General features: G+C 44.4%; 1 protein-coding gene across 1 annotated transcript in view; it reads left to right on the forward strand.

The window, feature by feature from the left end:
* Window positions 1–15,615, forward strand: part of LOC136573203 (protein unc-13 homolog A-like) — a 178,161-nt gene that overhangs the window by 108,137 nt on the left and 54,409 nt on the right. Inside the window, exons 22-29 of the mRNA XM_066574475.1 lie at window positions 1,248–1,316; window positions 2,268–2,357; window positions 5,714–5,848; window positions 6,600–6,733; window positions 8,100–8,185; window positions 10,438–10,564; window positions 10,699–10,795; window positions 13,730–13,873. Of these exons, the coding sequence (XP_066430572.1) occupies window positions 1,248–1,316; window positions 2,268–2,357; window positions 5,714–5,848; window positions 6,600–6,733; window positions 8,100–8,185; window positions 10,438–10,564; window positions 10,699–10,795; window positions 13,730–13,873 (882 nt within the window). The remainder of the gene's footprint in view (window positions 1–1,247; window positions 1,317–2,267; window positions 2,358–5,713; window positions 5,849–6,599; window positions 6,734–8,099; window positions 8,186–10,437; window positions 10,565–10,698; window positions 10,796–13,729; window positions 13,874–15,615) is intronic.

Genomic DNA, 15,615 nt, shown 5'->3' on the forward strand with positions numbered 1-15,615 from the left:
ATTACTGTGCATATGGAGATACTTGTTAATCAGTGGGGGGAGGGGAAGCGTGAATACATGTATATCATTGAGTACCCCCCACCCCCACCCCCACCCCACCGCCCCATTCTCTTCGGCTGAGCACTGCGCTATTTGGAATGTAAGTTCAAAAAAAGAACTACTGAAGTGATCAATATAAGTGACTGAAGTCCGTGTCAGCAGTGCGAGGGGGCTTAAAACTTCCCCTTTTTGGTCTTGGTGATCCTAAGAACATAAACACTGGTATACTTAAACAGATTTTCAGGTCTCCCTTCTAGTGCTGTCAGCTGTTTTACAGGGTCAAAATTGCTGACAGACTCCTTGTAGTTACTGTGAGCCATAGAGTTAAAGTGGACCTCAGTTTTCAAAAACTTTCAAAAGCAACCCAGGTCTTCATTGGCTTCCGCCTTACTACTGTTTGCATCCAATTTCAGCTCAATCAATTGAGATTTTGAATTAGATTTTCCTAGTTTTTGGCTGCCTCACTTATATGTGTGGGTAGTGTTCTAAATCAGCCATTCTGACAGTGCTGTACTGGCCAAGAGTTCACAAGGGCTGCCTCGCATAGCCTTGCTCCATCAGCTGCAACATGGCATCTGAATTCCCGCCCCTCTGTTGCATGCAGTAACTAGCAGTGTCCCAATGTCCCTGTTACTAGAGAAGCCAAATACCTAACAACAGGCAGTGGACTGCAAAGGTGCTGGAAGAGAGATCTCTAGCAGCAGGCATTTCAAGCTTGATTTTTTATTGGTAAAACCAAAAGAAGTTAATATAAGTATATTACAAGGTTAATGATACACAGATAGACGGTTATGAGCAGGCGTTATGAGAAATGGTTTTGCCAATTATATTCATACAGTTCTGCCTATTTGCAGCCATCACTGGGGGAGTTTATGTTCAGTGCAAAATGTTGGTAAATTGAAATCATTAATAAACGTCTGCAGTAAACTCCTACCCCGTCTGGCAGCAGCTGCAGGCGGCCAACATCTTACTATATAACCTAAAACCTAATGGATATTCGTGAAAACTAACAAACCTTTCTCCGCTCGTCTTGCTTTATTACGTCCTGAACCGTATAACTCGGGACATAAAGATATTACTTCACTAGTCTCCATTTGTGATCAGCTGAGGTAGGAGGAATACTGAATGTGAGGATCTGCATCACATGTCATTGAGGTATATGAAGTTCTAATGATATTAAATGACGTTCTCTTCATGTACTTCAACAGAAGGAAAGATTTGTGAAGCTGCTGGATCAACTACACAACTCGCTGCGCATTGACCTGTCGATGTATCGGGTAAGAAGAGCATTCGGTTGGGTTGTTAGAAAGTGATTTGTTCAAACATTTAAAAAAGTTCAAAAAATAATACTCCAATGCAGCATCTAATGTGCAGGTACAACTCTACACCCCCCTAAAAAGATACAGCATGTTTAATTTACCCCTGATGTCTTCTGTCAGGGGAAGGTATAAAAGCTAGCGCAAGGGAGGAAAGGTTGGAACTCTTGCCCGTGGCACCAATCAGAATCCGGCTCTTAGGTACCTTATGGGAAATTGAAGCAGCTAACTGATTGGTTCTATGGGCAGCCGCTTTAGTCCACTGTTAATTTTTGATAAATGCCCCTCCCTCCATAACACTGTTTTTGTCCTAGTTGCGGTCATATTAGGAAATTGTGCTTTGTTTTTTTTACCTACGTGATCAGAATGATGATAACCACAGGCTCTAATTATAAACAGGAGGTCTGAAAAGAGAAAAACTTACAAAAATATTAAAGGGACACTTTTTGCAAAAATAATGAACAAATGATGCTAATACTCAACCCAAACTAGTATACTATTGGAGAATACAGTATGTGTAGCTAGGGGGGGGGGGGGGGCTGGTCTGAGCCCTGAGTGCTGAATGCCGGGGGTCCAGCTACAATAGTGGAAGAAGAGGAGGAACGTGCAAGGAAGAATGTGTAAACCATACTGAAAAGTGAAATTAAGTTAATAGACTGTCTATGGTGAGTGCCGCTGGGTGGGGGTGAATATTCCAGAAATAGGAAATGTGTGTGTGGATTAATTTGTCAATATGTTACTTATAACCAATGATCTGCGCTATAAAATGTATATCTTACATAACATCCAGGCACTTTAAAAGTCCACATCCCATATGGCTGGCCAGTTGTTGTTATTGCCGTGTGTTAGCCGTGTATAGCGGTACCTCCTTTTATTACACTTATGCTTCAATTCTGTTTTGCTTTCTCCTAGAATAATTTCCCAGCTAGCAGCCCAGAAAGACTTCAAGATCTCAAATCTACAGTGGATCTACTTACTAGTATCACGTTCTTCAGAATGAAGGTGAGAGGAATTCATCAAGAAATGAAAGCCCCTCCGGGTCTGTGCGTGCCCCCCTCAATACACTGAGCCTCTTGTGTTCCAGCCACATCCAAAGGGCTTTATAAATAAGACATAAACTCCAACATGGAAGCCTCGTGGCCTCGTGGCCTGTGTCCTTAATCCCAGCCATGCCTTATGGAGGCAGTCAGGAGGATCAGTGGCTACATACATCCTAATGGAAACTATCTGTGAAAGGCTGAAAACAGCATATATGCAAATAATACAAAATCTTATAACCCCAAACATGATATACAGAACTATCTAATATTACTGGATTATAAGGCGTTCAACCCAATACTAATAATACACCATGATTTCAGGTCCCCCAGATACTATAGTACCCAGGATGCATCTGTGATCTCCTCCTTGTGAAGGTTTTTAGATCTTCTTAATGCCTATTACTTTATAGTATTTATGGAACGATTGCGTTCTATTATAAACGCCATGCGCCATTGGATATATTGTGGTCCCTAGGACTGACAATGTCTCCCGGGTCTTCCAGGATGTGTGTTTGTAATTTGCTAGCGGTACACCTGATATATGACTTGGATGCCGTACAGGAGGAAATGTGACAAACTATTCCCAAGGCGCTATTCTTACGTGTTTCTGAATATATTGTAGAGTGAACTTACAATTGATAATTGTATCTAAGGGCTCCGAAATGTCATCCCCACTTAATAAAGGTAGAATCGAAGAGAAAGGATCACAGAATCAATACAGATGACACAAATCCCTATATTTGACGTCAACCGGAGATCCTGGTACCTGCGAGTCACTTTTTCCCAGGATGTTCCATAGTTCAGTGTGGGGAACTGCTAATCCGGTCTTATTGAATATAGCGGCAATAGTGGAATTCTGCCATTGCCAAGTGTTCCTACTATTTGTGCTGGACAGGACTAGCAGGCTCCACATACAGGGGAGGTACAGAGCCGATACAGCCCCCTAGGGGAGGGTCGGATGAGTGCAGCGGGACTCAGAAGACAGGAGGCCAATGTCTTGCAAGTAGAACACTCGAAAGTGCAAATAGATTCTCTCAGCAAGAAGAGATGGAGAGAGTCCTGCCATATCTTGACAAAGCAGACTAGTAATCATTGCTGATGCAGGCGGTGGAAGCTTCCAGATGTTATTAATGCAGTTATGCTGTCAGCCCTAATCTGCAGCACTCACGATGGGCTGGAGGTCCATGCCAATTAGTGTGTGCCTTGAAGTCAGAACATGCATGTGATTAGCTAGATCTGCCAGCCAGTCATGTACGGCGCACAGATTGGCGCTGACAGGTCAGTTGTATTTTTCATACACATTCGGGTTATTATAGCCCAGGAGCGGCCATTGGAAATTAAAATATTGTAACTCAAGCCCATCGCAAGTCAAGAGACCACCGTACTTAAATAGAATGTTGGCCCTGTCACATACCATGGGGATCACTGAATGCTGAGGGTCACATGACATGAAGGAGGACCACATAGTATGTAAGCCTGCTGTATATCCATCCAGTGCAGCCTATTACCACCAATGTTGATCGAGAGGAAGACAAAAACCCAATGAGGTAGAAGCCAATTTTCTTCAGTGTAGGGAAAAAATTCCTTCCCGACTCCAGTCTGGCATTGAGAGTAACCCCCGGATGACCGACCCTCCTGAGTAATCAGTGATATAACATGTCATATTGTATCTCTATGTTTAGTCTCAGGTAGCCCATGGATGCAATACATATGACAAATCTGTGGGCTATACAATATGACCACCAAATCAGGGGTCTACTGTCCTAACAGCAAAAGGTCGCGGCTCCCTACTTTTATAACTGTGCGAAGCGACACTCCAACCCCTATAATGATATCACTGACTCATTAAAAGATCAATCCATTTGCCGTGCCGTCTGAGGATATGGGGCCACTTCTGCGTTTTGTCTCGGGACCTTATGATTTCTGTTTAGAGGGGTTTTGGGCTCCCCATGTCCCAAACTAGGGCCCTGTGTGGCCTAGGAGTCAGTCATGACTTGGTGCTTGCACCAGGGGACCTTACCATGTCCGAAACTACATAAAAGTAATAACCTGAGTGCAGCCCTGGACCGCGGTTTTAGGTGACGTTCTGTAAACCTGTCATGAAGGCTTTTAATGTAGAAGCCCCGTAAACAGAGACCGGAGGATGACGGGAGCGGCGGGGAAGCAGGAGGTGAGTACAGAGGGGTCTTTAAATAATTCATGTGTCCCCCCACTACCAGCCATGTTTGGGGCTCTCAGAAAACCCCCCTTAAGGGGTTAAATAACACAACAAAATGTGCGTGTAATTCCATTGCAGATTTTGGTGCAGATTTTTCTGTAGATTTCACTTATTCTGTGGCCTAAATCTGTGACTGTCCCACGATATATGGCACACGCTGCGAAGAAGAAACTCCCCAGGATGTCTGTTTTCCTCTGTGGGCTTCTCCCACATTCACTTACCTTGTTCTGTACATTGTTGCAGCATTTTGGCAAGTATCCTGCAGCGCTCCCGCTGGGTGCCGGCTCTTACCCTTACACTCTAACATTAGCTTTCCTAATCGAATCCCCTTCAGCCGGCAGCACAGGGCTTCCCACGCATTCTACGTATTTCTACATCATTGGCAACAGAGATCCCACAATTTGTAAATAGGAAAAGGAGGTTTTCCTCACCTGACCAGTCACCCCTATAGTTTGACGCTAGGTGGCTGGCCTCCACAAATGACCTCCAGATTTAAAGCCTCATTTACACGCAGCGACTATTGCTCAAAATTAGTTTAAACAATGGCATATGAGCGATAATTGTTGCTTGTAAACGCTACCATTGTTCACTCTTCAGCTGAACGGTGATTTTAAGGTGAGCTTAAAATCCATTGTTCAGCGGGAGAGTAGGTAGCACAGACCGCACGCTGTGTTCTGCACAGGAGCGCTGATTACATTGTATTCATGCTGACAGCCCGTGGGAGAACAAAGGAGCGGATTCCAGAACTTAGACCACTTGCTGTGTTCTGCAAGCAGCCCCCCGGAGGCTCATTTACACACAAGTGAAGCTAATAAAGTGCTGGCGGACATAATGCAAAAGGATTGCTAGAACTGTCAATCTTTCAAACATTTGAAAGATTGTCTTTGCGTGTAAATGAGCCTTAAGAGGACACTCAGCAGATGAATTGTATATCAAGTAAAATGCACTTAAAGGCACCAAGGATATTGAAATGCAAGGAGACAACAGAAAAGCTTTTGCCACATTGCCCATGACCAGGAGAACAGGTATCACTATGTGTTTCCCTTAGAATTGTAGTAAGGGATGAACTGTTTAAAAGTATTTTCTTGTCATTTTCCCAGGTACAAGAGCTGCAGAGTCCGCCCCGGGCAAGTCAAGTAGTGAAGGATTGTGTGAAGGCCTGTCTCAATTCCACTTATGAATACATCTTCAACAACTGTCATGAGTTGTACAGTCGGGAATATCAAAGTGACCCGGTAATTTTATACTATGGTTGCTAATAGAATGCAGCAGATGAACCAGATGAGGTATTGCCATGATATACATTAAAGGGGTTGTCCAGTTGTAAAGTATTGATGGCCTATCCTCAGAATAAGTCATTAGTAGTAGATCAATCGCCAAGGATCACCTCTCATCACGTGTTCTCTTGGTCAGTGCACTCACACACTGAGCTGATTTCTGCAGGAAGCGGACAGCTCCATGCTTACTGCAGTGGCCGAGCTTGGTATTTCGGGCAATGTTCTCAATGAACTGAATGGGAACTTTGCCTGTAATACCAAACTGAGCCACTGCAGTGGGAACGGAGTTGTCTGCTTCCTGCAGAAATCAGCTCAGTGTATGTTTAGCATTGGTGACTTAATCAGAGGACAGACCATCGATAGTTTACAACTAGACAACTCCCTTAATGGCATATCCTATGTATATGCCATAAATGTGTGATAGGTGCTAAAGAAGTCCTTCTTCTTAGACTCTAAATTACCAGGAAAAGAGGGTCCCATGACCCGTAGTCACTGTTTCAAAAGAGCAGCCCTCCCAGTGGAAAGCAATGAGGAGGCATCCATGGCTTTCCCTGGCAAAATCGGGTATTTGCCAGTGATGCCAGAAGCCAATCAGGAGTGGAAGCGGTTGATCATGAAACTTTAGGCTTTAATTACATAGAAACACAAAAATACCCGTAATCCCAACTTGAACCCTTATAACTATTGTCATCTTTATTGTTTGTCACAGGCTAAGAAGGGGGAAGTACCACCCGAGGAGCAGGGCCCAAGTATCAAGAATCTGGATTTTTGGTCCAAGCTAATCACTTTAATAGTGTCCATAATAGAAGAGGATAAAAACTCCTACACGCCGTGTCTGAACCAGTGAGTGGTCATTCTTCCAAGAAAACAACTAGAAATCCCGTGGATGAGGCGGCTCTCTAATCTGCTCCGTATAGAGGCTTCTGGACAGCAGAGCAACTAAATGCGTCAGTGTTATTAAAGTATTGCCAGCGCCTGCTGAGTATGCTCCTAATGAGTGGCAGGCAGTCATCACATCGTGCAGGCACACCCACCATGCTGACCAAGCAGGCACTTTGGGATTGCCTTAATCGGACCAACACACAATACAGATCATATGTCAATAATACAGCATGGTCTATTCTGTAAAAAAATGTAAAAAAAACAGTGGCAATATAGCAGCCCCCCCCCCCCCCAAGAAATTAACAACAGTTAATTAATAAGTCATATGTACCCCAAATGGTTCCAATAAAAACTACAAGTTGTCTCGCAGAAGAACAAAAGAACAAGCCTTCATACAGATTTGTGAGAAGAATATAACAGTTGATGAAAAAAAAATCCCCAAATCAGAGCTGCGGCCCCTTAGTAAGGGGGAGGAACTAATATGGGAAATAGTGCAATACTGTTTTGTATCACTTCTTGCCATGCAACCACAGAGTCGGAGCACCAGCTTGTGGCATGCGATAGGGCATGGCCTGTTGGAAGGGAGTCAGTGGCTGCACTTTGTCACAGAGCATGGTCAAGAGGCCAATAAGCTCTATATTGCATTAGGACTAGTTGTTTCAGAGGGTCAGATTGTGAGAGTCTACAGGTGACTACACCAATAAGTAATGTTATAGGATCAGCTTTTATGATGACGCTCCTACTGCAAATAGAGAACAGATCAAATGGTATCTGGAGCGAATCGAGAGGCTGATGCAACTCTGCAAACAAGGCCCAGGGAGGGTATGCTTTGGTAGACCCCATAACGGCCGAAAGGCTTGGGCAAGAGTCATCGGACAACTTGGGCATGACCTGACATCTAGACCTATAAAAGAGACAGTGTAAAATGCCTGCAACTATTCTACTGTTTTCTTGTTATTATCCCACCATGTGTGAGAGAAACTATCATGCTGTGGTACCTCTGCTAGAGACTGTAACTATTACACGTGTTGTACGCCTTAAAGTGACAGTAAATGCCAAGAATGTTGCACCTCGCCATTAGAATGATAAATATTTCCGTGTGTATGGAAGTGTCTGCGACCTTCTAGTGGGGTGTGGCAGCCCTTGGACCTTCATCGTCAGGATCAGTGGAGGTACCAGAGAGCAGACTCTCACTGATGATAGAATGACAGCATGTCCTAGCGATATACCAGGAGTTTATAAGTTGGGGATAACCCTTCAATCGTCCTTATAAGCAGACTAAGACTACAATCATACCCACTCTGGCTACTTCTCTGTGTCTACCCAGGTTCCCCCAGGAGCTTAATGTTGGTAAAATCAGCGCTGAAGTAATGTGGAGTCTGTTTGCTCAGGATATGAGATACGCCATGGAAGGTAAGCCCCCCTCAGCCTATTGGCCGCACACCACCAGTCTTACCTGACAGGTTGGGGTTTATTTGGACTTTATGTTCTAGTTACTATATTTTATTTCTTCGCTATGTAGATTCTAAGAGAGTATTCACATGAGTGCCGTGGCTTCTGCTTTAAGGCCCCCTGTCCACAGGCGTTGCGGAGCCGCCGCCGGAAGCAGGAGTCGGCAGACAAATCTCTGCCGGTCAGCCTATCTGACAGATAGGCTGACCACGGAGACTCGAGGCAATTCGCAGCATGCCGTGAATTGTCGGCCGCGAATGGAGAATCGCAATGATTCTCTGCTGGTGGACAGGGGGCCGGCGCTTTCCATAGCAATGCTATGCAAAGCTTCAGACGGCGTGATTCGCCGGTGGTTTACCGTTGGCGAAATTACATCCGTGGATTGGGGGCCTAAAGGAGCCATACTACCCTTGCCAGATCCGCTACGACGCGCAGCATAACCAATGACGAGGCTCCCTTCGCTCGGCTTCATCAAAGTTCATTCATCTATGACAAAAATTGCCTTCACAAAGTTTTCCATAAGTCATTCTAAAAGTTTATTAATGATGTTTGGAAGGACAGACGGCCGGACGGCTGCACCTCGTCTACATGTTGTGTTCATCAGATACCAAATGGAAAGATTTGACTATGTAAATGTAAATTCAGCTCTTGTGATTTATATTAACCCCTTACAGACAGCCTGCTTGGGCCCTAAGAATACAGCCATTTGTAAATTAGTTTTCCATCATCGGCTTCCAAAATCTTTCACTTTCTGTTGATAAAACCGTATCAGGGCTTGTTTTTGCAGTATGAGGGCTTTTACCCACTAGCGGGTTTTTTTCGCTGCGGTTTTTTAAATTTTTTTTTTTTTCCCAAATGTCAATGGGACTTTCTAATGTTAAAATTGCATCACACAGAAATAGCAGAAGCGCAAACTTGTGATTTTAACATTAGAAAGTCCCATTGACATTTGGAGAAAAAAAAAATCGCAGCGAAAAAAAAACCCGCTAGCGGGTAAAAGCCCCGAGTTGTAAGTAAACTGATTAAACTTTACAAAGTCCTTCTGGGGGAAGAATAGAAAAAACCCGGAAGCTGTTAAGGTAATCCCATTGGTCAGTAGGATTGGGACAATACCAGATATTAATAGTTTTTTATGTTCTACTACTTTTGCACAATTAAAAAGTCATTTTTCGCGCCCGTGTTCTGAGATCCATAGTTTTTTTTTATTTTCTGTTGACAGGGCAGTGGAGAGGCTTGTTTTTTTAGGGATAAGCCGTACTTTTAGGAACTATTTTGGGGTGTATTTGACTTTTGGTCACTCTTTATTCTTCTTTTTCGGGGAAGAAATCAACAAAAACAGCAATAATGTTTTTTTTAAGTTTTCACCAAGTGGTATAAAGGACCTGTTCTCCTCATATGTGGGTGAATACGATAACATACATACTACATTTATATATATATTTAATGCTGTACTACATTTGCGCAGTTAAATCACTTTAAAAAATGTGGTTTTTGTCGCCAAAAACTGGCCATCCATGTTCAATTACGAGAGGCGAAGAACAAACATGGTTTCTTCATGGAAAGATTGATTGTGGACTATCGGACAGAAATTTCAAATGTGGCCCACGTCTTTCCAGATGATGACATTTGGTTGAAACAATAGTTCACCTGATGAGTGATCACTAATATGTATGGGCACCTATAGAGGCAGAGCATGAGCCTGCCAGGGGGGCCTTGGGCAGAGAGGGCTCAGCCCTGGTTGTTCCATCCCCTTTTCTATTGAGTGGAGAGAACATGTGTAGAGATGAGCGAGTAGTGCCTTATGCGAGTACCTGCCCGCTCGTCTCTAAAGATTTGGGTGCCGGCAGGGAGCGGGGAGCAGCGGGGAGGAACGGAGGGGAGATCTCTCTCTCACTCTCTGCCCCCCGCTCCCCCCCTTGCTCACCGCGGCAAACTCACCTCTCACCCACGCCGGCAGCTGAATCTTTAGAGACGAGCGGACAGGTACTCGAATAAGGCACTACTCGCTGGAGTAGTCTGTCTTATCGAGCATGCTCGCTCATCTCTAAACATGTGCAATACTCTACGGGTCAGAAAGAGGGCATGGAGGGGGGGATGAAAAGTACAAAACAATGTAATGCTGTGAGTCTTGGAGAGGGACCGGACCTGATATAGCACTTTATATTCTATGTATATCTCGGAGTTTACCTGCTATGTTTTCAATACATTTTCAGAACATGACAAGCACCGCCTGTGCAAGAGTGCCGACTACATGAACTTACACTTCAAGGTGAAGTGGCTGTACAATGAATATGTGACGGATCTTCCATCTTTTAGGAGCAAGGTCCCTGAATACCCCGCGTAAGTAGAAATAAAGCCTAAAATGGCAAGTCAACCATTAGATCTTCTCACTCTGCATCGTCCAGATGGTTGGACCTAAATGTAGAAGATGGAGGGCAGTTTTCTCTTACACGCTATTTCCAATGTCCCTGCAGTTGGTTTGAGCCGTTTGTTATCCAGTGGCTGGACGAAAATGAAGAAGTTTCACGGGATTTCCTCCATGGAGCCTTGGAAAGAGACAAGAAAGATGGGGTTTGTACTGTTTCACTGAACTATAGCCCTGCAGCTGGCCGTACACATTAGATTCATGCTAGCCAATGTTTGGGGCCGGACCGGTTGGCCATCTGATGCATATGGCAGGGTTCTGATTGTTCCCCAATAACAGATGTTGATCTAACAAAGGATTGGGCTGATGGATTTCAGCATGCCCGATCTGTTCTCAAGACAAATAAGCCACCGCAAGCATATGTATGGGGATGGGGCGGAAGGAGCATCCAGCCAACGGCTGAAGTGTGTGGCCATCTTAATTATTACTTCCAGATGAGAATTTATCACATTTACTGACGGATTACTATGGAAACGCGGACCTTTCTGTGGCTTTATACTCAGAAAAGTGGTAGAGAATCTAAGTACGGTTCGAGGCTCGGAACTCACTCCCCACTTTTCCAGACGCCTTCAACATAACATAAGTAGCAAAGAGCTGCAGATGACAGTAGAACTGCATCGATATGTCTGTCCTGTTAATAAGATGTTAGGAAATCACAATTGTATCAGGAAGATCAGAGATATTGCTTAACCCCTTCACGACCGCGGCCTGTGATGCCGAAATATACACATCAACACCTCAGATGTTCAAAACAATATATTCTGAGGGTTAATATGTTTTTTTTTTAGGTCTAATTTTCTTACATTTTTCGGTGGCGTGGATTGGGCGTTCTCATGGCACCAGAGCCGGGCCGCGACCTTTTAATTTTACGTTTTATATAGAGAAAAATTGTCAGATAGAGGATAAAATGCAATTTTTTTCATTTCTAATTCAGTGTAACAAATTTTAAAAAAAGATTTATTAAAGAAAAATCTTCAAACCCTTCTGTGTAGAACAATACCAAATATGTCACTAGAATATTCACTGGAATACCTGGGACAATGGTCCCCATATTTATTTTTGGGCATCTCCTCTCATTAGCTGGTAATGCGGTTCACTTTGACCGCTATGTTTATGACTTTTCATCATTACAACTCCTCGCCACTTGATTGGGGTTGAGTCCTGACGAGGATAGTCTGCTATTGTCCAGATTCCTGTGAGGTGGGAGCCACGGCGCCACTTCCCTGTAGTCACAATGGGATGCCGATTCTGTAAACAGTGGGGCTAGTACAATCTCTCTACTGCCGCACTCAGCTGCCCACCAACGCCGCCCCTTCCACCTATGTTGCCCAGTAAATTTAGAGCTTGCCTCCATTGCCAGCATCTTCACGCCTCCCCAACGGGAACGCCTGCAACCAATAAAGTATTGCTAGAACAGACAGACGTCAGAACATAAAACAAGGTCCTTCTCCACTCGGCTGTTCGGGGTCCGGCACTTAAATGAATATTCAAACAGTTACAAGAACAGAACTGGGGTAACAGTCCAAGTATGAAGAGTCTCCAGCAGCTCAGCACAAAACCAGGTCCCCTTGGGGAGCCGTATGAGTGCCCGCTCCTGGATGGATCCTGACTTCTCGAACAATAAGGGAATTTTACTCATCTAAGATGATATTGATTTCCATATGGAGATTAAGTAATTCCGACTCCGTGCCTTTGGAGATGAAAAAAAAATGTCATCTCTGTACCTCCACCATGCCCAGACCTTGGTCCAGGATGGAGAGGCACATACATGACATTCTGCTACGCGGTTCATATATAGGTTCGCGTACGTGGGCGCCACATTTGAACCCATCGTGGTCCCTCGTTTTTGGCGGTAGATAAACACCGATGAGTGTAACAGTCTAGCAAGTTAGGTGAACACCAACTTCTCTAGCAAGGTTTGCTTCAACCTATCCTGCGGCTCCATGCCAGATGCTTCCCATTCTCTCTGTTTCCTGTTTGGGATGTGAGTACATGGTTGTTTATAATTGGTTTACCCTATGTATATATGTTTGCAGTTGTCATTGTATGTGAAGCTTGACAAAGGCCACGGACGTGGCCGAAACGTCACATATTTTTGATGGAGATTTAATAAAGTAAGCATTTTCTGACGATAAGTATTTTTTACTGGAGATTCTGATGTGCTGCTCTCCACATTTTTTTTTTGCTTCAACTCAAATAACAGTGTCAGCCTACCTAAATGGAGCACCCAACCTGAAAAGGGTGACCCCAATCACCAACATGGTGCTAGTAATCCCTGAATAGCCCTGATAATGAGAAGAGTAAACAGAATATAAACTAACCAATGGGATCAGATTTCTTCTATTTGCTTGTACTATAGATTTATCCAGTTTGTCGCAGGTACAGTGCATATATAAGGACCACCCTATTTTGGACCTTAACTAGTTTTGGTTTTTTTTCAGTGTCGTGTGTAAAAGCCATAATACTTATTTTTTCATTGATTTAGCTGTATGACACCTTTTTTGTGGGATGAGTTGCTAAAATAACAAGTTAACATAATTCCATGGATTTTTATGATTCCCGTGGCAAAAAAATATATATTTTTTCTCTTTATGGTAAATCATTTTTATTGAAAAAGGTTCTTTTGTTTATTGTTTGAGTGGGAGACTTTTCGTTAAACTTTATTAAACTTAAAGGGATATTCCAGGACTTGATTTAGTTTTATCTATCGATGACCCGCCACTTGCAGGAAGCAGAGAGTGTTGACCATAGCGCAGTGGCCCTGGTTGGTACTGCAGCGTAGGTCCCAATAAATGTAGCTGGAGCTGCACTTGTAATACCAACCCAGGCTGCTGTGCTATGGTGAGTGCTTTCTGCTTCCTGTGGCAACTAGAGGGATGGCCTAATAGGCAGGGTCCTATCGCTGAGGTGGGGGGCTTTATGGGCCTTTGGCTGCTATGATAAAGAGAAAACAGGAGTGTAACGTAAAACAGAGGCTGTACCCGACACACTGCAGACATTTATACTGCACTTGGCCTGTTTTGCTCCTGTTAGTCCTTCAGTCCTTCAGTCCTTCTAACCTTTCTCGGCTTCCCTTACAGTTCCAGCAGACCTCGGAGCACGCTCTCTTCTCCTGCTCCGTGGTGGATGTCTTCTCACAGCTCAACCAGAGCTTTGAAATAATTAAGAAACTGGAATGTCCAGATCCTCAGATTGTTGGCCATTACATGCGCAGATTCGCCAAGGTACAGCCCTCTCATCTCCGCTTCACACTTTCTTTGCCATCACGTTTTTCATCATTTTTTGCAGTTATTGTATTCTCTATCATTTCCACTTCACAAATTCTGCACTCATTCGGCACTTCCCCTATTCCACTCACTAAGTTCTGTCTGTATATTACACTTGTACTGTACGATGCTATTGGCCTTATTACGGGGCTCTTCTATATCCTATTGAGCTCTGCAGAACTGCTGGAGTTGTCAGGGTAGTCGCCTCTCCGGCTTTAGTCAGACAGGCGAGTGCGGGTTGTCCCTGACGCCCTCAGGACAGCCTATAGACATTCATGCGCCGTCCGATCTGTGGCCACAGTTCGCATTACATGTCCTATTCTAGTTCATGATATGGAAGAGAATAGGGCCTGCAGCGATATCGGTCCATGTGAAGAATCCCTTGTGTGTCTAGCCTGATAGGCTTTAATAGGTCCGTGTGCCATGAAAGGATTTAGTGTCTCCTTACAGATGCACCGAGAAGGTGTGTGAAAAACTTATAAGGCCACCCAAGCTCCTCTGGGAAATATGCAAATGGGAAGATGGAAAAAGACCTCTGCAGCACCACCTATTGGAAGGCAGCATTCCTGAAAGTCAATGTTAGACTTTTTAAACAAGCCTTATAACAATGACTCAATAGCCAAGCCAGAAACCTTCTGCACACTGATGAGGGGCAATCACACCCAAACAGCTGTCTGTGGATGAATTCTGGCTTTGGCTTACAATTTCCAGTCATTGTTATAAGGCTTGTTTAAAGAGTCTAACATTGACATGCAGGAATGTTGCCTTCAAGTAGGTGGCGCTACAGAGATATTGTTCCATCTTCCTAGTTGCATATTTCCCAGAAGAGCATGGACAGCCTTATAAGTCTCCTCACTCACCTCCTAGGTGTTCGCCTTAAGGAGTGATGTTACCCCTCCCGACCCACAGCCATACACCTCTCACTAGCCAAGCCAGGATCCTACTGCACACTGATGAGGGGCAAACACCCTGAAACAGCTGTCTGTGTATGGCTTGGCTTACAATTCCTAGTCATTGTTATAAGGCTTGTCTAAAGAGCCTAACATTGACTTGCAGGAATGCTGCCTTACAATAGGTGGCGCTGCAGAGGTCTTGTTCCATCTTCCCATTGGCATCTGTCTGTGAAATACACAGCACATGGACAGAAAATACGACCATGTGAATATGTCTTATACTCAAAAGTGTAGAGGATCTGTCAGCAGATCTTACAGTATACAATGCATACATCATTCCATAGATCTCCTAGATCTGATGAAGCCGGTGCCGGTACTTCATGTCACAACGGCTGTTTAATCCTTCCTAATAAAATGTGCGCTGTTCACTACAAGCAAGCCACAGCGAGAGGGTCTGGCCAGCGAGAGGGTCTGGCCAGCGAGAGGGTCTGGCCAGCGAGAGGGTCTGGCCAGCGAGAGGGTCTGGCCAGCGAGAGGGTCCGGCCAGCGAGAGGGTCCGGCCAGCGGCTCTTTATGTAGGTGCTGAGTGGCTCGCGGAGCTCCGCTGTTTCCGTATTCCCATTCATGTCTATAGGGAACAGCATAGAACAGGCAGTGTATGTTCTCACCTCAGCCATAATTGGTGTGGGGACCCCCTTTAGGCTGTAGCTAGGTGGGGAATGAGTTTAGCTTATGAATACAGCGGACTCTCAGTATTTAGCTGAATGTATGAAAGTCTCATTTTAATATAAGGTGAGAAAGCTTTTA

Source organism: Eleutherodactylus coqui, chromosome 7, assembly GCF_035609145.1.
Source record: "Eleutherodactylus coqui strain aEleCoq1 chromosome 7, aEleCoq1.hap1, whole genome shotgun sequence".
NCBI classification, from domain to species: Eukaryota; Metazoa; Chordata; class Amphibia; order Anura; family Eleutherodactylidae; genus Eleutherodactylus; species Eleutherodactylus coqui.